The following is a 26,319-nucleotide window of genomic DNA, read 5'->3' as shown; positions in this document are numbered from 1 at the left end:
AGAATCTTGAAATAGTGTTTATGCTCATTTCCAAAATACCATTGTTACTACATTTTATGATACATTAACAAAGATGCACATATTACTGTCATGTTTTTAAAGTGGTTTAATAATTATTTTAATACTATTGTAATCCTATGTATTATTTTATGTATTTTATTTACGAAAAGAGGCTATAGGCTTCATGGGACTCCAAGAGTATTCCGCGGTCTGAAAAAATGTTAAGAACCCTTATGGAAATGTTTGAGGCTGCACAGTTAGGGTCTGAATTCAACCTTCCTAAATCACAAAAATTGTATTAGGAAAATTCTGGGTCCGAGCTAAAGAACCTTTCTCTTAAATTTTAAACAAAATTAGTTTCACTTTTCTCTTAATTTCTTATATAGCATATTTGCTTAACAATCATCATAAATATTAAATTATACTAATGTTAATCTATTTTGGTTTGTGGTATTTGGGACTACTTTGAATAAAACCCATTGCAAAACTATGCAGTGCATTATTTCATATATGAACATGTCCAAATGGTTCAATAGGACCTCGCCTTTCTAGACTCATTTGTATAATTAGGCCTCTTAAAAAAAATAGTGTCCTAAAATAGAAAAACAGTATGTTCCTTGCTTAGATATATTAATAACAGCCATTGTTTCTCTATGAGACTGGAGTTGTGAGGATGGTGCCAGAGTATGTTTCACTTGCCTGACATAGAAGTGAGCCCTTCTAACCGGAGTTTCCAGCAGTGGGCTGACTCCTGACCCTCATCACAACGAGGAGGATAAACGACTGGCCTCGTCCAGCAGCTTGCCAGTCTCCCAACACTATGGAAATACCAAGACAGGGCTTTGTGCACCTTTGTTCCTCACACCTTCCGGCACCTGGCATGAGTCGGGTTAAAAACAGAACCAGCCAAAGTTCTGCCTCCAGTAGGGGTGTGGGGTGGCTATTAGACCGCTTTGTTTCGGCCAATAGTTAAATAATGGTCATAAAATCTATTCCTTCGCTTCGCTAAACTACTTCTATCCAATAATCGCTAAAAAGGCTTCATGTACATATCCGGCAGCGGCATACTGTGAGTCAAACGGTGAGGACCTTTATGCAACATGCCTTAAACCATCCAACTTAAGTCCAAACTACAGTTCTTGGAATGATCTCAAACACGCATGCGTACTTTATGAAGCCATTTTATTGGCATCATTTGTTCGCGCTCACTCTCAGAAGTTTGAGATCTGCCTTTTCTCTATGAAAAAAAATAACTTCAATTTCTTTGTTACACTAAATCACATAAACATAGCTGCAGTACAAGAAAACCCACAAAACTGTGCCTACTTGTCAACAGCCTTATGCAGATTGGCACTAACTTAAAACATTACAGCAACGAATTTCAGCTCTTTATCTGACTTTGTGAGCGGCCCTGAAAAGGGCCTTTTTTTTTTTTTTCTCCAATTTTAAAGTAGCTGTATCCTACCCCGTTTAGCCTCCAAAGCCATAAAGGGTGCGCGCCTGGCGTTTTAGCGCATAAACCACATCCATGGCGGTAACCGTCTTGCGCTTTGCGTGCTCTGTGTAGGTGACAGCGTCTCGAATAACGTTCTCCAGAAAAACCTTAAGCACGCCCTGAGTCTCCCCGTAGATGAGACCAGAAACACGCTTGACACGTCCGCGCCGGGCCAGACGCCAGATTGCGGGTTTGGTGATGCCCTGGATGTTGCCACGCAACATTCGGTGGCGCTTAGCACCCCCCTTTCCTAAGCCCTTACCGCCTTTGCCACGGCCAGACATGGTTCCTAACGCAATGACAGCCCAGAAATTATTGTCTCTTAAATACCTCTTTTGCGGATCTGATTAAAAACAAAATTCGTTGGCAGCGTTTGTCCAAATTAGGCCACTAAGCGGGTAAAGCAAGAAAAAAAAAATGTTTCATTAGGATATCAATGTTTTGATTGGTCAATAAAACCTTGCTCTTGGTGGGAAGGAAAGGTACAGATTTCACTGGGTTGCAAAGCCTTAGTTTCTCTTTTGACTTGCTTTATTCTGTCCCAGCGCATCTACAAGTTTAAAGTACTGTATTGCTATCAGCTCAATGATGGGGAGCAAGGAGCCCCATTCCACATTTCTTATTATTTCCACTCAGTAACTAATAAATTAAGTAATTCCTTGGGGAAGGTACAAATATATAGGTTAAGGGACTTTCCCTCTCAGTCATTTTAATATTCCTATTTAAACTGACGCACTTTTATGGACTTCTCTGTGCTGGACCAAGTATAAGCCTGGCTACGAAGCTCTGCCCCTAAAGGTCCTATATTTGGGAAGACAAAAAGGTAGACAAATAATTGCAAATTAAAACTTCATAAGTGCAAACTTCTTCCTCTTTTCTTTTCCTACCTCAATTAAAATATTTATTGACTGAGTCCTTTTTATGCAAAAGTCTGAGAGGCAAGAAACAAAGCTAAACTGTAATAATCGGTTGCCCCTGGACCCTCTTCCTGGCCTGCTGCATCTATCTGTCTGGTGTGTCTACAATTCCAAACTCTTCCCTTCTCTCCTTTAATAATCCCCTTTCAACTTGCTCCAGCTTTAGAGACAAGAACATGATGTTTTGTAGAGTTGGGGATTAATTGAAGTATAAGGCTAATCCTTGATTAAGGTCATTTCAAAGCGTATAGGGTCCTTGTCTGGGAGGACTTTGATAAGATTATTGATGCCAAAACAAGGCTAATCCCAACAGAATTGGGTTTGAATGTGATTTGAAGAGAGAGACTTCTCAATTCAAAATTTTCCCCTTAGTTTCCTCCTGCAATTGTTGCAAATGTGCACGGTAAAAACCACTCTTGTTTAAAAAAATAAACAAAAAACCACCACCCCCATCACCACCACCTTCCAGTTAATAAATAAATGCCTATTGTGGATACTTAGAATGAGAATGTGGCCTGTGACATATTATAACCTCAGACTTGCTCATATGAAGAGAAGAGACCCAAAGAAGTAGAAAAAAGATACAGGAGAGGACAGGAACATTATAAATGTCATATGGTTTGTAATACTTCTGAAATAATTAAGTGGGTTGGATTCTTCTACCCTAAATTGAGAGATTTTTAAGTTCCTGACTCTCACTACGCACTCCTTGAGACAAACACACACCTTATACACAGGGGACTTAGGAAGGAATACCAAACATTACAGAGAAAAGGTGCAAGGACTGACATCATACGTGAAACTCTGAAATCTCAATGTGCTATTTGATTCATGAAAAAAATAAAAATATAGTGTATACAATAATTTCATGCAAAAATACATGGTATGAACTACCTTGAAACACATCCCAGCAAGTTTAATCTGCATTTAATCCAAAGGCCTAGGATGTCTTTCCTTTATTTTGCCTATTGTATCGTTAAAAAAAACCCTCACTTTTATTTTGGAAGGCAGCTATGCTCACAACTATACCACCAATGCTGCCATCACTTTTATTTTGACATTTATTTTTTTCCTTTTAATATCCTCTTTTCTAATTTTTCTCAATGACCAGTCACTCAAAAACAAGGAATGTCAGGGCAGAAATTTAAAGGGGGCATATATATATATATGTAATTATATATATATAAAATATATATATTATATACATAATATATAGGATATATAATATATTACATTATATACATAATATAATATATAGGAGATATATATATATGGATATATATTAAATCCTTCCACTCTGGGAAGAATGCAGGTATTACTCAATCATGTGGTTTGGGAGAAGAGTGGCTCCTCCCTGAATCTATATGGCTTCCTGTTCTTTCCTTTTCATGTCCTCTCACCTTCCATGTGAACCTCATTCATTCAACATGTTGGGTAGGCTCTTTAGATAAAAACTCTGCAAACAAGTTGTGGCTAATAGGACACACAAAACATTCAAACAAATAAAACTATGATATCAATCAGAGGTCTTATAAAAATATGAAATGCCCAGAATTACCCTCCACAGACTAATTCTATCAGAATACCAGATTTCAGGGATGGCATATGGTGTGTTTGGGGGTGAGTATACATCTTGTATATGGCACCTGCATATTCAACAAACAATTCTGATATTAACACCTTCCAACGTTGAGAACCACAAGCAGTCCACTGGACACACACCATCACTTTTAAGTGTATAACTGCTTTAGTACAAAGTGAAGAAATCCCAGAGTAGAAATACTTTCGAGCTATATTACAGTTGAGAGAATGTATAAGTACAGTGTCACTCAACTTGGACTGGAGCTTTATAACATCACAACAGTTATCCGTAGCCATTTGGGGATACCACTCCTGGTCTTGTGCAAACAGCTTCTCTAGCCAATGACTGATGTATCTCGCTCCCATCTAAAAATTCACTGAATTTCACTTTTTCAACAACCTAGCCTATACTCTGGTTAGGAATATTTAGTTTCTTATTCATTTTTCTGAACTGTAATTCCCATTTGAACATCTTTCTTTCCACAGCACATATCCTATGTCTCTGCATATTTTTCTTACTTCTACTCCTTACTTTTGTAGGAAAATGTTCCTGCTTTTTCTTTTCAGTCTAAACTCTTTTACTAAAAGGTTTTTTCATTTGCACTTGCTAAGTTTGCTGTCCTTGTGTAGGCAGTCTCCATAAACCCTCTTAATACCCTTTGACCTATTTAAAAAAATTTATTTGGACAGAGAATTCTAACATTATCCTTCCTCAAATATTTGGTTCAAAATTTTTCTAAACATGGTGGTAATTAAATTTGATTTTCAAAATTCCCTTGAATACTTTCTTATTTGCACACAGAAAACACAAAGTATTTTACATTTGTTTTATTGATTAAACTGTGAACCCAAACTTACACAAAGACTCATATTTAAAACAGATGTTTTCATATGCAAAGTAAAACTCTTTTGGCAATAATGAAGTTGGTTATTGATAGTTTTATGAAAGTGCCATTATGGTAATTCAGTTTAAGAAATAAGCTCAGGATATTTACTTAACTCATAAAGTTAACTAGTAACACTTGTACTGAAATTTGTACAAATATTGGTACTTACCCCCCAAAAGAATGGATTGAAGACTCCAAAATTCTTTTTAGAATCTTCAGATAAAAAGACAGAATTTGTTTTTTAAAAAATAATTAGAACAATATTTTGTACCCAAATTTAAGTGGATAAAATGATTTGCAGATGCTTCAAGCTACCCGTCCCCAAATTTCTCCCTGAATGATAAAGAGAAATTCAATAGTTAAAAATGTGTACATGAACCAAACAAAATATTCTGAAATTTAAAAACACACCTGAGAAATGTTTCAAAATATTTAGGAAAAAATAACAGGGAGCCTATAGAAAACATCATGGGTGCTACTACCAGGCAGCAGAATCAATAGTTTTCAAGTAGTATATCAACAATATGGTAATAATACCACACCATATGTTTTCTTGACCCAAATAAGATTGTATAGTGGTTATGAAATTGACTCTGAGCCAGAATGGCTGGAATAAAAATCCAGCATAGCCATGTTCGGCTGTGTAACCTCTAGCAAGTTAACTAAACTCACTGTGCCTTGGTTTTTCCTAACAACAAAATAAGGGCAATAGCATAACAATAATTTCTGCCTCATAGGATTCTTTGGAGGAATTAAATTAAGTATAGAACAGAGCTTAACATCTAGTAAATATTTAATAATAATCAGTTGAAAATTTAGTTTGAAAAAAATATTTACACCAAAGAAGACCTTCAATATGCAAATTCATCCAGCCAAGAAATAGAAGATACAGAAATATCTATTCAAAACACATCATATCTATCTCTTCCACACCTTAAACAATTACTCAGAAACAAAATGCTTGAGATACCAGAATGCACACCATGCCAAATAACAAATGTGTGCAAGATGTTGTCAAGGCAGCCCAGGCTTTCTAATAAAATACTTTAATATTATCTTAATATTCTACATGTTAGAGTGTAGAAGTTAATCACGGATGCGAAAAGGGAAATGAACACATTATGAGCCAAAGTCTACAAAAAGAATCAAAATTACAAATACCAGCCTGCATGTGGAAATCTTCACTGTTCAAAGCCATGCATGTTTGAGTGCTAGTCATTATTAAATCAGAGTGTGGTTAGGAAAAACATGGTAGTTTAAAAATGATACCATATAAGAAATTTTTGCATTTTAGAGAAAATGCTTGGTTTTAAAATGTGTGTGGGTCCATGAAGAATGTTTTATAATACACAAAGTATACACAGCACTATAAGATGACATTATTACAACATAACATAACAAGAATTTTGGCCTGTTTCTCCTACCAGGCTTAAGTCACCTGCTGTACTTGGCTCAAAGATTACTAAAATTATTTGTTTTCTTTTTGTTCTGTTCCCAGTTCAGGCAGCTTAACAGTGGCCTATGATTCAAATAGGTGGTGAGCAGTTTGTTTGTCTTCTCAAATTTTCGGCAGCTTTTCTCTACAAGTGGTCTCCAGTCTACCATCCTTGTCCAGCCCCTTACCCTCAGGAAAACCTCCAGCCTGGGCATTCTCCAGTCACGTGACACCTGTGCTGCATCCACCTATGGCCACCAGGTGTCACCCTTCTCCTTACTACCATGCTTTGCCTCTGAGCGGTTTTGCCAAAGGGGAAATAAAACACAGAATTTAAAATTCAGGTCTTTGATTTTTCAAATGAAACTGGCCTCAAGAATTAATGAACACAGCCAGAAAAATTAAGCTAAAAATATCAGAAACAAAGCTTAAAAACACTGAAAGAAAATGGTGATTTATAATTTTATTTAAAAATAAAATTAACAGGCCACAGTTGCCAATGCTTAGCAAATATGTTACTGTGAAGACTAGTAACACTAGTGTGAAATACTAGTGTGTTTCTTCAAATCTTAGCCCATGTGAAATAAAACCAATATAAAACAAACTGTTACCTAATTAATTAACATATTCTTCATGAGGTAGAAGAGCAAGTGAAGCCTTTGGGCAGTCCACTTTGAATATAGGATGATATTTAGAGAGGAAGAACTTGTTAGTGTGTTTTCAGTGTGGTTTGGAGTTAAAATAACCAATGTCTTATAACTTAGATGATTAGGTCCCTACAGTGAAGAAAAACAATTAATTCAGTTACCACAGTTCAATGAAAATATTCCATAAAACAAAATGTAAGAATATTAGAAGCAATACAAATATTTCCAAAATGACATGCTTAAAGTATACACATGAGATGGATGATAACATCAGTAAAATCATGCAGTATACAACACAATTATACATTTATTAAAATATATGTATTTGTTAATTTTATATATTTTCATACAGCAATAATACTAACAGGTAATATGCAAGTTGTTAATAAAGTTGATCACTGGCTAATTAAATAATAGCTTTACTTTTATTCATCTTTTGACTTTTCTGCAATGAGCACAAATTACTTTTGCTTTTTTCTACATAACTTTCATAACAAGACAAAAGCAAAAAAGGTTTTTACAAAAATGTTGAGATCTCTTCACCCAAATTCAGTACCTACAAAACAAATTTTTGAGCTGTGCTTGGTCTCCTGATGGGCATCTGCCCTCCAAGACAGCGTGCTTGTACCACAGCTATGCAGCCCAATGTATGTAATAGCATAAAGTAAATACATGCCCTCTGGAGATATATGTATGATATGTCAGATTAATCTCTTTCCCAGTATCCAGTAATTCCTGAGTGGCTGGGTTAGATGAATTTTTGTTGAATGTGCACAATTGGAGATAAGAACCAGAATCCTAGTGACGCCAGCAAGATGATGCTTGGGCATCCTTCAAGCCATTTGGTGGTTTCTGTTTTAACCATCTCAAAATGAGACAGGTTGCTCCAGTTCATCAAGGGAAATACCACTCAGGAAGCACTGAGTGAGAACACTGTGTCTAAAGCCCAGCACAGCCACTAAGTGTCCCCACCAATCACTGTCCTTGTATGGGGTCCAGAGATATAGACGCCAGAGAGAGCAAGAGAGGAGAAAAGGAGCCACATTCCAGGGACTTCCCACAGGGACTTTGAAAGAAAACATGGCATCTGAGGATCAATAGCTTGTTTTCTCCTGTTTCTCTTCATTTGGTTAGAGCTCACTGAGAAGAAGCACAATGAGACAAGGGAAGAGCCATCTCCATAGCCATCTCCGTCCCTCTCCATTAACTCTGTGCATCTAAAAACCACCAAAATGCAGTGGGGAGTGAGATGGATCAAACAGCAAGAATGACTGTGTTTGAAACCTGTCTCCATCCCCGCAAGCTATGAGACACTCTGTATTTCACTTTCTCCAACAAAAAATGAAAAAAAAAATGTAGATAATAGTGCTTACCATGTAGTAAGGCATGTAAGTAGGTGCTTCGAACACAGTCTGGCACCAACTAAGTGTTTTTATTTTTAATAATTATTAGCCACATTATCATTATTACCACAATCTTTATCATGATTTTCATTATCAGAACAAGGAGAGTCAGCAGAGATCAGGTGGAAAATTATTGTGGTACTTCAGGTTTGGAATACCAGAGCAGCATTGCAGATGTAGGCATCCTTAATCTTTGAAAGCCTATAGGACATCTCTGTGCAAATTAGAAAAAGACACCACTCCCCAAGGGCCTTCAAGACACTTTCCTCCCATTTGCTAAACCACCCATCATAATAGACATAAACATCCATGATGCCTTTTCTAGGAAAGTTTGTGCATTCCCCAGCCTTCACAGATGCACAATGACACAGATCACACTTTGATGGAAGAGTCCCCAAGGCTTGGTGACAGATGAGTTACTGGATAACAAAGAAAAGATTCAAAGGAAAGGTAAATAAGTCCAGGAAATGCCTGGATATGTGTGCAAAATTCTGGTAGGGATATGAGTGTGCATGTCCCAGGGTGAAGAAGGTTCATAGCTTTTCTCATGTTTTCATACGTTAAAATGACTTGTGAGTCCTCAAGGTTTAAGCAGCCCTCTTCCAGAGGTAGGAGATGAGATAGCTGTATGGAGTCAGAGGTGATGGAGGAAATGAAGGAAGCCTCTCTATGCAGTTTGAGATTCATGACAGACAGCTCTGGGGGAGAGGTCACAGCTGGGGTCACTGGCATGCTGGAGCTCAAAAACCTAAATGAGGAAATCTTTTTGAGAAAATGAATAGGGAAGGCTAAAAGCAAAGAGTTCTTCATGCAGTTTCTGTCTGTTGGGTCCAACTCTGTCCTGAACATGAAGAGCTCCACAAGTGTGCCCCTCTTTGAGTCTCTAGTTTTTTCTTTTCCCCACAATGGGTCTGTGGGCTGCACATCAATCGCATTCAGCTAGGACGTAGTCCCCCATGGTTTCTCCTGTGAAGACAAGAGACCCAGGAGAGAGGCATCACAAACCTAGGCATCATCTTGCCTCTTCCCCGTCCCTCACCTTCCTCATTCGCCCATCTCGATTTTGACCACTGTCATCCCAGTGCACTACTGGATTTATCTCTCATCTGGAATTGCTTATTGCCCTGGTAACTGGTCTCCTCACCTCCCATCACACCTCCTTACAACCCATTTGGTACACAAGGGAGATCATGTCCCTCTGTGCTTATGTTCCTTTATTGACTCCTCAATGATCATAACATAATGTCCCAAAAGTTCTCAAGACTCTATACAACCTGGCTTCGGTCTGCCTCTCTTTTCCCTACACCACAGATGTTCAAGGGGTAGAAATGCAGAATTGGTGCCTGACAGGTATACAAAGTCAGGACAAGGTACAGTAATTACTTCTCACCTCCCCATATGCCTCACATTCTCCCACTTGGCATGGTTGTTCCACCTGTGTAGAACAACCTCCCCTCATCCTCAATCTCACCTGAAGAAATCCCACTTCTCCTTCAGGAATCAGAAGCCTTTCTTTATCTTTAGCTGAACAGGATCATTCCTTTGACACCCAAAAGTATCTGCTTCCTACTTGCCTTCGGACCTCAGGGGGTCTTCTTTAACTGCATCTACTTGTCATGGACTCCATTCCCTACTAGATTTGGGTTCTGAGAATAGCAACAGTGACTTTCTCAACCGCAAAGCTCCTGCATCACCTTAAACAGCACTTGCGAAATAGTAGGTGCTCAAAAGATGTTTGTTGAATTAGGAACTTTCAATATGGGAAAAACCATTACTTCCTTTCTTGTTCCCAGGAAGGTGCTAGTGTCCCCGAAGAAAATAAGAGAGAATAAACCTTCCCATGGATGTCAAATCCCCTCTGCCCTCCCTCTGCCCCACTTCTTGCAAGAGGACAGCTGTATCCTGGGGCCAGAGGTACTAAGATACTTCCTCCTTGTTTCTACTCACTTGAAGGCTGCCTCTTCCTTAATATTCTGAACAAAGCTCCAACAAAGAAGATAATGACACAAATAGCAATCCCACTGATGACTCCAATGACCAGGGTGTCAGATGGCAAGGGCTCTAAAACAGTGAAAGCAAGTTAAAGCCTGTGACTGCCAGCCCCAGCCCAACCCCCAACAAAGAGCAGACCCTCCTCTCACTGCCATGTTGATCCCCCAGGGCCCTCTCTTCCTATCCCCTACCCCTTCCCATTTTACCCACAACGGATTTTCTCAGCTTCTGGCTCTCATCTGTCACATACCCCAGGTGGCAATGAGGGGCTGATCCAGGCCAGGGTGTTCCACTTGGCAAGTGTATCTCTGCTCTTCCCCAGGGGGCACAGCCAAGGCTACCCTGCCCTGGTAGGTCCCATCCCCATTAGGCAGCACATTCTTAGGCTCAAACTCTTTGGCATCCAGTGGCTGCCTGTCCCTTAGCCACTTCATGGTGATGTTCTGGGGGTAGAAGTTCAAAGCCTGACACTGAAGAGTGGTCACTGCAGAGGTCACATGATGAGTCACCTTCACCAAAGGAGGCACTGGACAGAAAAGAGGAAGGATGAGAAGAAGGGATATTTTTAACCTTGCCAGGAAGACTGGAATTTTCACTTCCTTCTAAGGGTTGGAGGAAGGAAACACCCTTTCCCGTCCTTAAAAAAAACAACAACAACAAAAAAATAAGCTGCAGGAGAGACACACACCATTTTGTGTCCTAAAACTCATTCCAAGATTGGGCTCTAAGGCAGTGTCACATGTAACACAGTCACAGTCATGTCAGCCTGTTCTCTTGTCCATTATGTAAATATGTTACCCATATTCTCTGTTCTGACAGATGAAATTGCTTTTTATGTGCATCAAAAATGATTGAATACAGATTATCAATTTCACCTGGTTCAATCTAGTAGGTATTCTCCTTGCAAGAAGGGGTTTTGTAAAAGAACCAGCTTCAGTGATTATTGCTATGTTCTGTGAAAGAAATTTTTAACCTAAAGGAATCTGCTGCTCTGATGGGTGACCTCACTTGTATTTCCTCATCTTGGTAGTCATGTGACAATTGACATCTCTGAATTCCTAAAATGTATAAATACATATAGGATTGTTGGTTAAATAGAAAAAAGGTCATAGACGTCTTTGGCCATATGCATGGAGAAGAAAAATTAAAACTACAGCTCATGGCTGTGTTATATATCTCAATTATAAGATGGAGACCCTAGGATTGGGTAAGTCTGTTCCCAGAACTTGGAGAGTCCCACTTCAGCCACCTCTGAAACCACAGCAATATATCCCATGCCTTGTATCCTTCTCACTCTGCCACTAGAGTGTGGGCACAGAAGTTTCCACCATACCTTGCTGGTCCAGAACACCTCTCCCCAGCTCCAGTAACTGCTTAAGCTGCTCAAGGCAGTCCCTCTCCAGGTATGCTCTGTTCTGCTTGGCCCGAATCTTGTGCACTTCCCACTCCAGCTTGGTGGCCTCAGCCCTGGGCTCTGCTGCTCTCCAATTCAGAGTCTCAGGGCAGAATTCGAGGTGGTCCTGCCCATCATACCCATACTTCCAGAAGCCCCTGGTGCTGTTGTCCTCTTGCATCTCACAGCCCAGGATCACCTGTAGGGTATGGGACTCTAGAAACACCCCCAGACTTGTTACTGAAACCAAAGGAGTAGGTCCCTGTTTCCACCATCCTCAAGGACCAGTCTCGGGAAGCAAACATCTTCCCTGCCTCCCAGACCTCAGACTTCCAGCTCTCTCCCTCAAGATGTAACCCTGAGGTGGTAAAAAGCTCCAACGACCTCAGAAAGGTGAGGCCCCCCCACTCCACGTACCCTTGCTGTGGTTATGGTTGTCCATGATAGTCCAGAAGTCAACAATGAACATATGATCCCACCCTTTGAGGTTTTGACTCAGCTGCAGCCACAGTTGGCTCGAGGTTCTATTCCAGACCCACGCGGCTCGGGGCTCTGCTCGTCGACTCTCATGATCATAGTACACGAACAGCTGGTCATCCACGTAGCCCAAAGCCTCAAACAAGGAAGGCCCAAGGTCCCGTTCTGAAGCACCCATGAAGAGGTAGTGCAGAGAGTGCGAACCTGGAGAGATAGCAACAGGCCTTTGCCACACCCAGCAGGGGGGACTGGGAGGAAGAGGCGCCACACAACAGAATCAACTTGTACCAACAGCTGTGTCTGGTCCACACCCTGTGAAAAGTGAGACAGAGTCCTGTCTTCCATCCATATGACAGTCGTGGCCGCTCTCTTCTTGTGTACCTCCCTCTGCCACATGTGGCTGCCACCCTTTCGCTGCCCCAGACCCTGACTCATTACTCACAATCAGGCAGTTTCCCCTGGAGTGGACAGACTCCAGAAAATCCTAAGGTGTCTCTAGCCATGGTAGTTGAGCTCAGAAGTTGGTGCTCAGAGCAAATCAGATCCAAGTCCTGAGGAATTTGCTCTTCTGTCTTTTTTTACCACTTCATCTCTAAACCTTTTCATGTACAAATATTTCCTGTGAAATGTTGGAGGATCTGCTGATAACTAGCTCAGGGCAACGTTTTAGCATCACAACAGTTCCAAGCAAACACAGGAGCCCCCCTTCCCTCAGTTATAGAATGAGGGAGTTCAGAAGTGCATCCCCCATGCCTAGAACAGCACCTGGCATGTAGTAGTTGCTTCATAAATATTTGTTGGAAAAATGAATAAATAATGGTTCTTAGATTTTATTTTTTTTTTTGAGACAGAGTCTCGCTTGTTGCCCAGGCTAGAGTGAGTGCCGTGGCATCAGCCTAGCTCACAGCAACCTCAAACTCCTGGGCTCAAGCAATCCTGCTGCCTCAGCCTCCCGAGTAGCTGGGACTACAGGCATGCGCCACCATGCCCGGCTAATTTTTATATATATATATATTAGTTGGCCAATTAATTTCTTTCTATTTATAGTAGAGACGGGGTCTCGCTCTTGCTCAGGCTGGTTTCGAACTCCTGACCTTGAGCAATCCGCCCGCCTCAGCCTCCCAAAGTGCTAGGATTACAGGCATGAGCCACCGCGCCCGGCTGGTTCTTAGATTTTTAATTCTGGCCCTGAACTCTACACTCTTACAGCCAACTGCCTATGTGACATCACCACTTAGATACCTGACTAGAATTCAAACTTAACATGTCCAATCCCAGGCAGCTGATTTCCCTCCAAACTGCTCTTTCCTCTGCCTTCACCATCTCTGAAATGGCATCACCAATCAGCCCATTGCTCAGGCCAATAAAATACAATTAAAATTAAATCATTAAAGAATAGTGCCCATTTTGATTCTTCTCTCACACAACATAGAATCCTTTGGCAAGGATTCCTTCAAAATATATCCAGAATACAACGTTTCTCACCCCCTCTTGTCCTCTCACCCAGCTCACTCCACCACCTCTTGCCTGCAGTAGGTGCAACAGCACTCTGGCTGGGCTCTCTGCTTTTAGTGCTGCTCCTTTCATTCTGTTTTCCACATAGCAGCCAGAGCATTCTTTAAAACCTGTGGCAGATCAATCATGTCACTCCTTGGCTAGAATCCACACCATAGCCTATAGGCCCCACATAGCCTGGCTTGTGGCTCCTCTTCTGAGCTCCTTACCTACTTCTCTGCCTCCAGCCCTGACCCTCCTTGCTCTTCTTTCAACATCACAGCTCTTAACCCGGACATTTTGTCTCCCAGGGGACATTTTTGATTGTCACAAGTGAAGGAGTGCTGCTATCCTGAGTAGAGGGCAGGGATGATGCTAGACATCCTACAATGCATGCAACAGCCACCACCTTCCCTCAGCCAAAAACGAAAAAAAAAAAGTCAGTAGTTTTGAGAAAACCTGCTTCAACCTAACTTGCCAGGCCCACTCAGTTGCCTGGGAAGCGCCACCCCAGTCGGCATCACCTTTATTTTCTTTGGGTCTCTGTTCAGCCTCAGAGAGGCTTGTCCTGACCTCTCTGCTTCACATGTCTTCACAGCACCCATCACTAGCCAACATTGTATATCTTTCTGCTCATTTGTTTGTTGTCCTCTCTCCCACTAGAATGCGAAATCTCAGAGGGCAAAAAACTTGATTCTCTGCTGCCCCCACCCCCGCGGCCTAGAACAGTGCAACACATGGCTGGGCTCATTCTACACTTGTGAACAGTGACTATTTCGGTTCAACATCAAATTTTATTATTCAGCCTCTAATGCAGTGTGACGTCTGAAAATCACAGCTGTGATGTGGAGACATGGGCTCTGCCACCAAAGTCCAATGTACCATAAAACAATTACTAGTATGCAGGCTGCTGTGGTACTGCATGTAAATCGCAGAGCACTGTGCTAGACTACAGGGCAAAATCACTGTCAGCTAAGATCAGAAGCAGTGGTAGAATCTGATTTAACATCAGAAAACCAGATTGTTTACCTTCTTTGTAACCTGGAAAGAGTTACTTAATTTGAGGGCCAGTTAACCACTAGTAAAATAAACCTATTAATAGCTCCTACCTCCTAATGCCTAATGAGAGTCAAATAAAATCACAGATATGAATGCTATTTAAAACTGACTTCATTGCTTAAATGAAATGCTATAATTATTATTACTTTGGCATCCTTTAGAAAAAGCCCGTTAATTATACAGCACGTTGCAAAGTCAACAAAGCCTGGCTGAAAAAGAGAACTGTTATGTTCCGTTCCAAGGTTCAAAAACAATATATACTTAATTTTCCAGTCAAAAGAACAAGCGCCAAGAGTCTGGAAAGGCCCAAGGTAGGCCTTTCTCAGGAGCCTCCCACCCCCAGCGGCCTCCACCTCCCCAAAAGGGGGTGGAGTGGAAAGAATTCAGATCCCAACCCCACTCTTCCACACCTGCACCGCCCCGCGCGACTGGTGCCGAGGTGGAAACCCCGCGCGAGTCCGCGGCGGGTTAGCTCAGGCTGCCCTGCGGGCGCCCGGCCCGAGCCGCCCTCGGTGAGAACTTCCTGTTTGGAGACGACTGGGGGAAAACCGCACAGCGGACATTAGCAACAACAGCAACAGAAAACGGGATCCGAATCAAAGGAGCCCCAGGCTCAGCTCAGCTCAAGTGATTAACTACTGGATTTATTTAAAAGAGTCGCGGTCTGGGGAGGGGGTGGGTGGTTCCAAATGTCACTCCGCAGAGCGAGGAGAGAGGGGGTGGCGGAGGGGACAGGTCTTGGGGCCGGAGATCCCGTCTGCAGCGACCCCTTCCGGGTCTGGACTCTGAGTAGCGAGAAGGGGCTGCGGATGGGGCTGAGCGAGTCCTCGGAAGTTAGAAAACTCCCTAACGCCAAGCAAAGCTAGTTTCGGTTTTCCTCCCCCGCCGCGCCCCTAGCTCGCCCGCAGCCCTCGGACTCACGCGGCTGTCGCCCCTGCGGGACCGCGGTCCGCAAGAACATCAGGAGGAGAAGCGCCGGCCTGGCTTGCGGGCCCATTGCCCCGGCTCGGACCTCGAGTCCCGACGCGTCCCCGCCCCTGCGGGGGCGGGGAAACAGAGACGGACCAAGAAGTCACCCTGGAGCCATTGCCGAGGCTCCGGGGATGCCCAATAAAACTCTCTTGTGATTGAGATCTCTTTCTGAACCCCTGGTGAAAAGAAATGTGTCTCCTGGGCTTGAATTTTCTCTCTTCTGCAGCAGAGGTTACCTCCTTGTGAAACAGTGACCCAGCCGCCCCCTAGTTTCTAAGTCCTGAGGAGGCGTTGCTGATTGAGGAAAGTATATTTCACAATTTTCTGATCTAAATATTTAATAATTTCAAAATTCAATTCTACATTTTTTTTTTTTTGAGACAAAGTCTCCCTCTGTTGCCCAGACTGGAATGCAGCGGCGACATCATAGCTCACTGCAACCTCAAGCTCCTGGGCTCAAAGGATCCTCCTGCCTCAGCCTCCTGAGCAGCTGGGACTACAGGCACATGCCACCACGCCAGGCTAATTTTTTTTCTTTAATTATTTTTTGTAGAAACAGACTCACCCAATTTCAGGCTAGTCTTAAACTGCTGGCCTCAAGCAATCTTCCTGCCTCTGTCTCCCAAAGGTGCTGGGATTATGGGTGTGAGTCACTGTGTCTGGACAATTGTATATTTTGAAATTTTCATCTCAAGCTTAGTCCATCTTGCCGATTTTGTTATTTGATTTAGAAATATATTTTTCATTTTGTTATTTGATTAAAAATTAATTAAATCATAAGATTAATAAATTATAATAGATCCTACTGAAACATCTTTTACAATTCACATAAATGAATTACCTGACAAGTGTTTTACAAACTTTACAGCACATTGGAATTTCCTGGAGTATCATTAAACATTGAAGCCCTGCTCCTCCTGCCCTCCTCAGACATTCTGATTTAATTGGCATGGGGTGACAGCTGGGCATTGGGATTTTAAAAGCTTCCCTTTCCTCCAGCAAAGTTTGGGAATTAATGCCTTACCAGGGGTCCTCACACTTTTTAAACAGGGGGCCTGTTCACTGTCCCTCAGACCTTGGAGAGCCAGACTGTAGTTTAAAAAAACTATGAACCAATTTCTATGCACACTGCACATATCTTATTTTGAAGTAAAAAACAAACGGGCAAAAACATCCGCATGTGGCCCGTGAGCGGTAGTTTGAGGACGCCTGCCTTACACATTTCAAACCTTATTAACAACTTTGTTACATCTGGGTGCCCTAAACCTTTAAATATCTAACAAATTCAGCAAGCAATATCTTTCTAAGCATGTATGCAAATTTTGACAATTCAAGAAAAATCAAACTTAAAAATCAGGCCCTCTTAACTGTAAGCAAGTAGATGGAATAAGATTGGAAAAATGTTGAATATTAGTAGCTGGTAGATTGGGATTGGTGATTATACTACCGTGTGTGTGTATGTGGTTACAGGTTTATTGAGATATAATTCACATGCCATACAGTTCATATATTTAAAATGTAAAAATCAATGGGTTTTAGTTATATTTACAGAGGTATGCAAGTATTGTCACAATTTTAGAACAATTTCCATCTCCCCCCAAAGAAACCCTGACCCCTTTAGTCATTGCCTTCTCACATCCCTCCGTCCTCCCTCCTGCATATTTCTATGATAAAGACTACACTATCCTGATTACTGTAGCTTTATAGTAAGCTGAAATCAAGAAGTGTGATTCCTTCAAGTTTATTCTATTTTTTTCAAGATTTTATTGGATATACTGGGTAGGTTGAATTTCCATATGAATTTTATGATCTACATAACAATATTCTATTTTTGTGTATGTTTTTAGATTTTTATATGAAACAAATGCATTTTAGCTTTTTGGGTTTTTTTTTTTTTTTAATATGATGAAAGAAAATAGCCCAAAACAGAACTCTTGTCCATGCCAACATGGACAGGCAAGAGAAGGATACACAGTTTACATATAAACCAAAAAGAAATGATCAACCATATTCTGAAAGCCACAGAGTAGTTATAGTACCAAAAGTGGCAGAGAAATGAAGTCAGATGCAATCTGAAATTTGCTCATTGTATTTGGACATTAAGAGACCCCAGATTTTAACCAGGTGAATGAAGTGAGCAAGTAGGAAGTTACAATTTCAGGTCTAAAAAGTACACTAAGCTGATGAGGAAGAAACCTTTGACCCAATTTTGAGTCACTTGACCCTGGGCCCACCTTCCGCTCCAAGCACACAGAAATACTCGAATTCAACACTCACAGAGAGTGGTACACTGGATATGACACCAAATGACTCCTGAGGATGTCAGAATCAGAATTAGGCCATATTAGCTGGGGCTCAAGTTTCCATGTACACTTGGAGAGGAGGTCAATTTACAGTCCTGTGCATGAAGAGAACTGGCATAGGCTATGTTCTTAGGTCAAGATTTGAGGTGGATCACCCCACCTGTGAAACAGAAGTAAGGAAATTTTATTTACACTTCAAAAAGCTAGTTTTTGAAGAGCTAGTTGGTTGAAGAGCTAGTTTCCCTTATAAACCTATTACAGAATAGGGTGACAAATATGTGTTGAAGAAAGACATTGGGTGGGCCCTATGTTGATGCAAAACACTATGTCCCCACATTCCACTTATTAATCATCCTTTTCCACTCATTTGTGGGATAGATTGTGTCTCCCATAAAGATATATTGTCCCAACCCTCAGAACCTATAAATATGACCCTATTTGGAATAAAGTCATTGAAGATATAACTGGTTAATATGAGGTCCTAGTGGAGTAGTGTGTCCGGAGTGGGTGGAAAGAGGGCAAGGGGTTCCAGCCAGCAACTCACCCACTCCATTCTCCAAAAGGGCTTTGCTTTATAGGAGGCTAGAAAAAATAAAAGGAGAAGCAGCAGTGGCTATGATGCAGATTAAATTTTCCCAAAGTGATGCTCCAAGTTGGGGGGGAGCACTTAGGCCAGCTGTTGCAACTTCTGTTGTCCTGTAGACACAGTGAGTCTGCGCGCCTACCTGCTGTGGGCTTGTGCCAACCTGCGAAGTGCTAGAAACCTGGAAAAGGCCGGGAATTGAATCTTTTAAAAGAAGAAATCTCAAATTGTGTTCCCCAGACCAGGAGCGTTAGCATCGCCGTGGAACATGTTACAAATACAAATTCCCAGGCCTGATCTCAAACCTACTGAAATACAACCAGTAGGAGTGGAGCCTACCTATAGGCTCCAGGTTATCAGATGCACGATAAAGCTTGAACACCATTGTTCTTGAGGTTTCTCATTTTATCTGCAGAGTATTAAGGGCTGGGCAGAGCAAGGCTAGAATCCAATAAATCAACTTCCATTCCCTTCTGTGAGTTTCATCCCCATGGCATTTCAATTCTTACCCTTGCAGCTGCAGCTCTAACTATATCTCACTAAAAATTCCAACTGATATTAAAAAATATATCATTTATCTATTTGGCATGGATTTTGTGCATAATTCTAATTATAGCAATAGATTTACAAACTCAGAACATGTTTATGAATGAAAAATTGAAACCAAACAAGCAAAAAGCACCTACAGCCGGGCGCGGTGGCTCACGCCTGTAATCCTAGCTCTTGGGAGGCCGAGGCGGGCGGATTGCTCAAGGTCAGGAGTTCAAAACCAGCCTGAGCAAGAGCGAGACCCCGTCTCTACTATAAATAGAAAGAAATTAATTGGCCAACTGATATATATATGTAAAAAATTAGCTGGGCATGGTGGCGAATGCCTGTAGTCCCAGCTACTCGGGAGGCTGAGGCAGAAGGATCGCTGGAGCCCAGGAGTTTGAGGTTGCTGTGAGCTAGGCTGACGCCATGGCACTCACTCTAGCCTGGGCAACAAAGCGAGACTCTGTCTCAAAAAAAAAAAAAAAAAAAAAACACCTACAACCCTATCTTCCAGGGATAAAACTCCATTGACATATTCATGTAGATTTTTCTAGTAGATAAAGCTATAGCTAAGATGTAATTTTATAAACCAAGTTTATGACTTAACCAAGGATGTACAAGGCATCTCTGAAGAGGTACAAGGCAGTTCTCACAATATCTAGTTAGAAGCTCTCGAAAGACAGTTCAAAGAAAGAAAACTTTTCACTAGCCACAAATGGGGCACAACTTACATTTCTGTCTGACCATATTTTCTAGGGTTTTAGCTTTTCAGCTGACCAGCTGCACATAAAGGCCCAAAAGTCTTGTGTGCCACCCACAGATGGAAGAAAATGGGAACTCAAAAGCTGTCCATGGAAGAGAAAAGAATGGTACCTCAAAAAGTCAAAAGTCACACAAACACAAGGCCAAGAGGGACTGGTTCCCTGACTAGGTATCAAACCTAGGACCTGGCAGTGAAAGTGTAAAATTCCAGCTATTAGGTCACAAGGTGGAGTGGTTCTTATTATTGATCCCATGGGCCATCTAAGTGGGCAGTTTGAGAGTACAAAAGATTTTAACTTTGTTTTGTGTTAGATTTTTGCTCTTTAATTTAGTAAAGAGAATGTCTAAGGCTAATTATGACACTATTGTGTGTCTGTCTTTTAATTTGATCTTCCCACAAATTATTTAGAACAAGATATCTCTAAAATCTTTCTTTTTCTCCCCCTTTTTTCTTTTCTTTCTCTCTTCCTTTTTTTTTTTTTTTAATTTAGGAGTCTAATGCAAAAGATCCACCTTCTGGCCATCAACAATTAGAATTTCCAGTGGTGACACAATTCAATAGCCTCTTCAAAGAAGCCATTCCAAAGATCCCCCACACTCCCAGAAATAGGCTGGCTAAGATAGACAAACTCTCCTGAGAGCTTGATACATTTGGAACAAAAAGTCTTGGGTTCCTGGTTGTTTTCAGATTGGTCACCTGATATGACCCAAAAAACATGCCCTCTATATGGTGAAGACCAAGAGAATGCTCCCACCTGGTCACAAGTCAAATTCTCAAGGACATAAGGCAAGACAAGAGAAAATCTCAACCAGTACCCCTCTTTATGACAGAACAACACAAAGTTAAAGAGAAAGGAAAAGACTATTTTTAGGAGGAAACACATCAAATACTATAAATATTCATACCACAAAGTGCCAAAAGGACACCAGAGTCTACACCAAGACTATTCACACACAAATCCCACTAGTCAAAATTTTCCCATTAGTCAAAATTTTGCAGAGGAAACAATGATTTTTACCTTGTGCTCAACTGGATTGCACAGAGATAGAGAGAGGGAGCCTGGCTGCTAAACAATTTTTACTCTTTTGTCACCTTATCAGGTCCTGGATTCCTTTTACTGTGGCTTCTAGGAGCAGAGTGGCTCTGGTGATCCTGTTTGTGATGCCAAATTGTAGGGGCCACAGGAAAAGTTTCACTTTACCCCTAGAAGTTTTGATGAAAAATCAACTCACAAAAAGTAGATTAGTTGGAGTAAAGGCATAAAAATTTATCTAATGTGTACACATGAGAGCCTTCAAAAGGAAGAACCAAAGGTATAGGGGAAATTGTCCATTTTTATGCTTAGGTTCAACAAAGTATGGACAGGTGTGTAGAAATACGATTGGACAAAAACAGTATAATCTAATGCTAACAGAGTGTGGGGAAGCCCAGTGAGGACTGTCCGTTTAGGTTCCTCTTGGCCTCTCTGAGCAGCATTCCTTCCTTCTGAGTATGGGGGAGGACCCTTTCTGGAATTAGGGTCTTATGACCTACAGTCAAATAAGTTAGGTCAGATAATTTGTTTATGGCCAGTTTTTACACAGAAAGGCAGAGGGAAAGTTAGGGTAGTATTTTTAGGCTATATGGCTGGCTTCAAGAAAAAGGGGTTCTGGTTTCTATGGCTCTTCTTTGGGAAAAGGGATTCTGGTTTCTATGGATAGCCTTGGGACTGAGAGAGAGGAGAGCAGGAAAAGGTCCGAAAAAACTTTTATTTATGAGCCTTTCATTTTGGAGTATTGTTTTCTGAGCCCCAACACTATCAAGGAATTTACAATCAGGTTAAGAAGATATTCCCTGATAGAGTGAATAGCCAAATAGCAATGCTCTGGAGTTCTATTGTATTTACAACCAATGCCAATGATGGTAACAGATGAAGATATAAATGTTCATGAGTTTGTAGTCCCCTTGACAATTCCCCTTAATTCTCCTCTTAATGCAAATATCTATCATCTATAAGTCCAAAGATCTCCTTGTTCTCTTCCTCCTTCTTTTTTTTCTTTCTTTCTTTCTTTCTTTCTTTCTTTCTTTCTTTCTTTCTTTCTTTCTTTCTTTCTTTTTTTATTTGAGACAGAGTCTCACTCTGTTGCTCAGGCTAGAGTGTCATGGTGTCAGTCTAGCTCACAGCTACCTCAGACTCCTGGGCTCCAGCGATCCTCCTGCCTCAGCCTCCTCAGTAGCTGGGACTACAGGTATGTGCCATCTTGCCCGGCTAATTTTTTCTATTTGCAGTTGACCAGCTAACTTTTTTTTCTATTTTTAATAGAGATGGGGATCTCACTCTTGCTCAGGCTGGTCTCTAACTCCTGAGCTCAAGCGATCCTCCCACCTCAGCCTCCCAGAGTGGTAGGATTACAGGCACCCTCCTCCTCCTCCTCTTCTTCTTTCTTCCTCTTTAAAAAGATAAGGATTCCCAGTGAATTTGAATTCCTGGGCTCAAGGCATCCTTCTGCCTCAGCCTCCCAAGTAGCTAGGACTACAGGGGTGCACCACCCTGTGCCTGATGCTAAAGATCCTATACTTTACTATACAATTACCTTAGTCCAGCTTCTCTAAACCTCAACCTGCTCATCTGTAAAAAGGGAGTAAAAATTTCTGATCACGAAATACTCTATTTGCGTGACCTCTTACAACTGCTAATGAAACCAAGGGGTTAATTTGATCAGGTCTGCCTGCCTTGCTTGCTTTTAGTTACTTACTTTTTGTTATTTATTTATTTCCCCCCCTTTTCCATGAAGCTATAGGCTGTAGTGCTGCTGAATGCTGAAACTTAACATCACTGGCTACTTCGCAGATAACTTTCATAAGTCACCATGGTAATGGGCCCTTCAGTTGTTTTTCAGGAACTTGGGCCAGCTCCTGTCCAGTTCAAACCAGCTGTGATCACATACTCTTCAACTGGGCCTGCTCAAGCGCCTGAGAGATGGCCTTTCAACATTGGAGGGCTAAAAACTCTGCCCTCACATCTTGCTAACACACCATTTTCTGTGTATATTCCTATGAAATGTCATGAACCCTGACTTTGCTTGGGCAGAATAAACATGTTACTTCATTTTCCCCACTGCCAATTACCTTTCCCCTCACCTTGAAACACCCCACTTCCCTTAGCCATAAATATCCCTAAGCTTTATCTTCAGGGAGGCAGATTTGAGAGTTGTTCTCCTGCCTCCTCATTCTGTCCATCATGGCCTCACAATTAAATCTTTTCTCTTTGGCAAAACCTGAGTCACAGTAATTGATTTAAAGTGTGCAGGCAGAACAGACCTGGACCTGAATAATAACATTAACAGGTATAGACACCACTAGAAGGTAATAATTATAGACCTGACAGGTCCTAATCCTGAAAGATTAGGAATATGCTGCCTATAATGCATTTTGGTTTAGAGTGCCATCTTCCTCTCATTAGAACTAACACACAGTAGTACCCATAAATGTCTGGTTCAGATGGTGAGGATTTGAGGCCAAGGCACAACTATTTTTGTTATTATCCTTCAGCTCTTTCATGGCCTAGATACTTTTTGGAAGAAAATTTCCTCCACATATGGTATCTTTTACTGGAAACTTTCTTTATATATTATTCATTATTGATGATGAAAAAACATAGTTTGCTATTACTTTTATATAAACTGAGTTTTTGTAAACTGCCTTATTTTTTCTTATTTCTGATATATGTTTCAGTATATTTTAAAGGCATAGCAATTATAATCAATCTGCAAGGCAGCCAAAGGTATATTGTAAAAATTTTTAAACAGTTTAAAATTTCTTATTTGTAAAGAAGTAATAATAATAGTTATTTCAAATGATGATATTTAGAAGTAAATTTAAAAATCAGAATTGATAAATGAAGTCCTTAGTGCAGTGCCTGGCATATAATCAAGGCTAAGCCAGTGTTTACTGTTATTACAAATCCTCATACATCACTACTACTACTAAAATCAATGACATTGCATATCTGAGTATGTTGCTCTCTACCAGGTTCAGTTGCTCTTTTACAAATTACCTATATTGTGGTTATCTCACAATTAAAATAATAATAAAATCAAAAATTATACAGTCTCTGTAGGTCCCTGGGGTTTGTTGGAACTCAGAAAACAATATCCCAAAATGAAGGCCTCAAAAGCTAAAGTTTTTCTGTGACCTTCTCCTACCTTCTTGTCTCTCAGTCCCACTCTTCCTCAAGGTTAGCCATACAAACTAGAATTCCTATTTCCCAAGGTGGGTCACAGAAACCAGAACCCCTTTTCCCCAAAGCCAGCCACAAAACCTAAAAATATTACTCTAACTTTCCCTCTGCCTTTCTAAGTAAAGATTGGCCATAAAGAAATTCTCTGAACTGCCTTGTTTGGAGGTAGACCAAAAGACCTCCATTCCAGAGAGGGTTCTGCCCCATCCCCAGGAGGAAGGAATGCATGCTCAAAGAGGCCAAAAAGAATCTATAGTCAGGCCTTGCTGTGTTTCCCCACTCACTCTGTTAGTAATAGATCAAATTACATTGCTACATGGCTGTCCATATTTTGTTGAAGCTAAGCATAAAAATGAACCATTCCTCCTGTATCTTTGGGTCTTCATTCTGAAGGCTGCCATATACACTTTAATAAATTTGAATGCCTTTTCTCCTATTAATCTTCCTCTTGCAAGTGATTTTTAGCAAAACTTCAGAGAGTGAAAGGGAAGTTTTCTCTTGGCCCCTACAAGTACTTACACTTAATTTGTTTCTCTCATTTAAGACATAGTTGAATTGGCTTTTCCATGAAACTATGTCTACTCCCATTATTTGTTAAAACTAACCATTTCCTGTTTTGGTCTATACTGACAGACATAAAACATCACTGCCCATTCTTTTCCCTGGTCTTTTACTTTTTATTGTAAATAGTACAAACTATGAAGGTCATTATTATTACCTCTGCTTAATAATTGTTTGGAGAAATGAACGAATAGACCCACATGAGTTTCCTGTCAATTTGACAATTTATTTCTCTTTAGAAATCATATTAACTCTTAAGTTCTTGGGAGCAAGCCTCTGTAGTTAAATGCTCTGGGCCCTTAGTGCAGTCTTACAGCTTCTCAATACTGTCATCATCAGTTGTGGGTAATAATCATTTCTGACCATCAAAAGTCTCTGAATTTGAATGACTTTTGAAATCTACTAACTAATACAATGTCAACTCAGAAGTTAATGATTCGCCAGGCAGCCTTGGTCGGTAGCTGTCCCGCTACCGACAAGTTTAATATGGAACGCCATCTTGTGTCCACTAGCGCAAACAACATCCTACGCTGCAAATGCCTTTGGACAGGGAAGCATTAAAGCCAAAGCAAATATATTTTTTGTTTGTTTGTTATCTTTCAGCAGTTCTGGTAGTCTTGAAAAATTTGAAAGTTTTTTAAAAAATAATCTTTATGTTTAATTATCTACCTAAAACTCTTTGAAAGTGCTTGTTAACAATTGGATGTTTTCAATTTCATTAATTTATGTTTTGCATTCACAGATAAAGAAACAATGGTAGGGTGCCTTTTCTGTTGGGATTTTATACAACCTCCATTTAGTGCAGTCTGTTTTTTAGGGTCTTGTTTTGGGGGGGTGTTTAAGGGAATGTGGGTTACAATCAAGATATTGGGCTGATCCCAGGCTCATTGTAAAGTCACAAACCCCTTGATTCTCTGTATCCTGATTGGCATATAATGATTAAAAATTTATTATTATTACTATGATCGCCATCATTATTGATATACCTTAATCAGGAATTTCATCATTTTGCTCCCTGTCAGGAAACAGCCAGTTCCCGTGTTACAATATTTGTGCAGCAGTATTTTCTTCTGTTATCCTCCTCGCGGTGGTCATTTTACTTTAAAAATGAAAAGAAATATAATATTTTTAAAGTTTCCCTTTAAAACTCTATTTTTAACCTCCATCCTCAGGTAAAATTGATTATTCTTCCTTTTCACATCCACTCTGACCTCTTTTTCACAGCCAATATTATGTATTTTTTTCTAGGTCCTCGTCCCCCAGCCTCCACCACGAAGGTAGAGCCTGTCTTATTTACTTTCTTGTCCTCTGAAGTCAGCACAGTATTGGGCTTATTGAAAGTGTTGATTAATTCTTTGTGGCGTGAATGAATTTGCCAATATGATTTTTGTAGAGCACTTAGACAAGAGTCCATGGCACTTAATTTGTTCCATGTTCTTGCCTGCCTATGAAATCACTGTAGTCTCATGGCTTCTCAGTGCCTCGGAATTATTATCTGTCAAAGAAGGATAATTATTTCTGTTCACCGAAAGAGACAGAAAACTAAGTGTATAACTAGAGGTTAAAAATTACCTCGATGCCAGGAGAAACAGGAACATAAGCGT

At 40.7% G+C, this 26,319-nt stretch overlaps 2 protein-coding genes across 2 annotated transcripts; both read right to left on the bottom strand.

The window, feature by feature from the left end:
* Positions 1–1,470: 1,470 nt before the first annotated feature.
* On the bottom strand, positions 1,471–1,779 carry LOC105858309 (histone H4-like). Its single transcript, XM_012741339.2, has one exon. The coding sequence runs from the start codon at positions 1,777–1,779 to the stop codon at positions 1,471–1,473; it is 309 nt and encodes a 102-aa protein (XP_012596793.1).
* Positions 1,780–8,375: 6,596 nt separating this feature from the next.
* On the bottom strand, positions 8,376–15,954 carry HFE (homeostatic iron regulator). Its single transcript, XM_012741308.3, has 6 exons — positions 15,702–15,954; positions 12,168–12,431; positions 11,691–11,966; positions 10,608–10,883; positions 10,313–10,426; positions 8,376–9,331 (listed from the first exon to the last, which is right to left on the bottom strand). Exons 1-6 carry the CDS (start codon positions 15,775–15,777, stop codon positions 9,291–9,293), a joined length of 1,047 nt encoding a protein of 348 aa, XP_012596762.1. The 5' UTR covers positions 15,778–15,954; the 3' UTR covers positions 8,376–9,290.
* Positions 15,955–26,319: the final 10,365 nt, after the last annotated feature.

The sequence above is a fragment of the Microcebus murinus genome, chromosome 15 (assembly GCF_040939455.1).
Source record: "Microcebus murinus isolate Inina chromosome 15, M.murinus_Inina_mat1.0, whole genome shotgun sequence".
NCBI lineage: Eukaryota > Metazoa > Chordata > Mammalia > Primates > Cheirogaleidae > Microcebus > Microcebus murinus.
The sequence above is the reverse complement of the archived record's forward strand: the minus strand, read 5'-3'. Positions and strand labels throughout refer to the sequence as shown.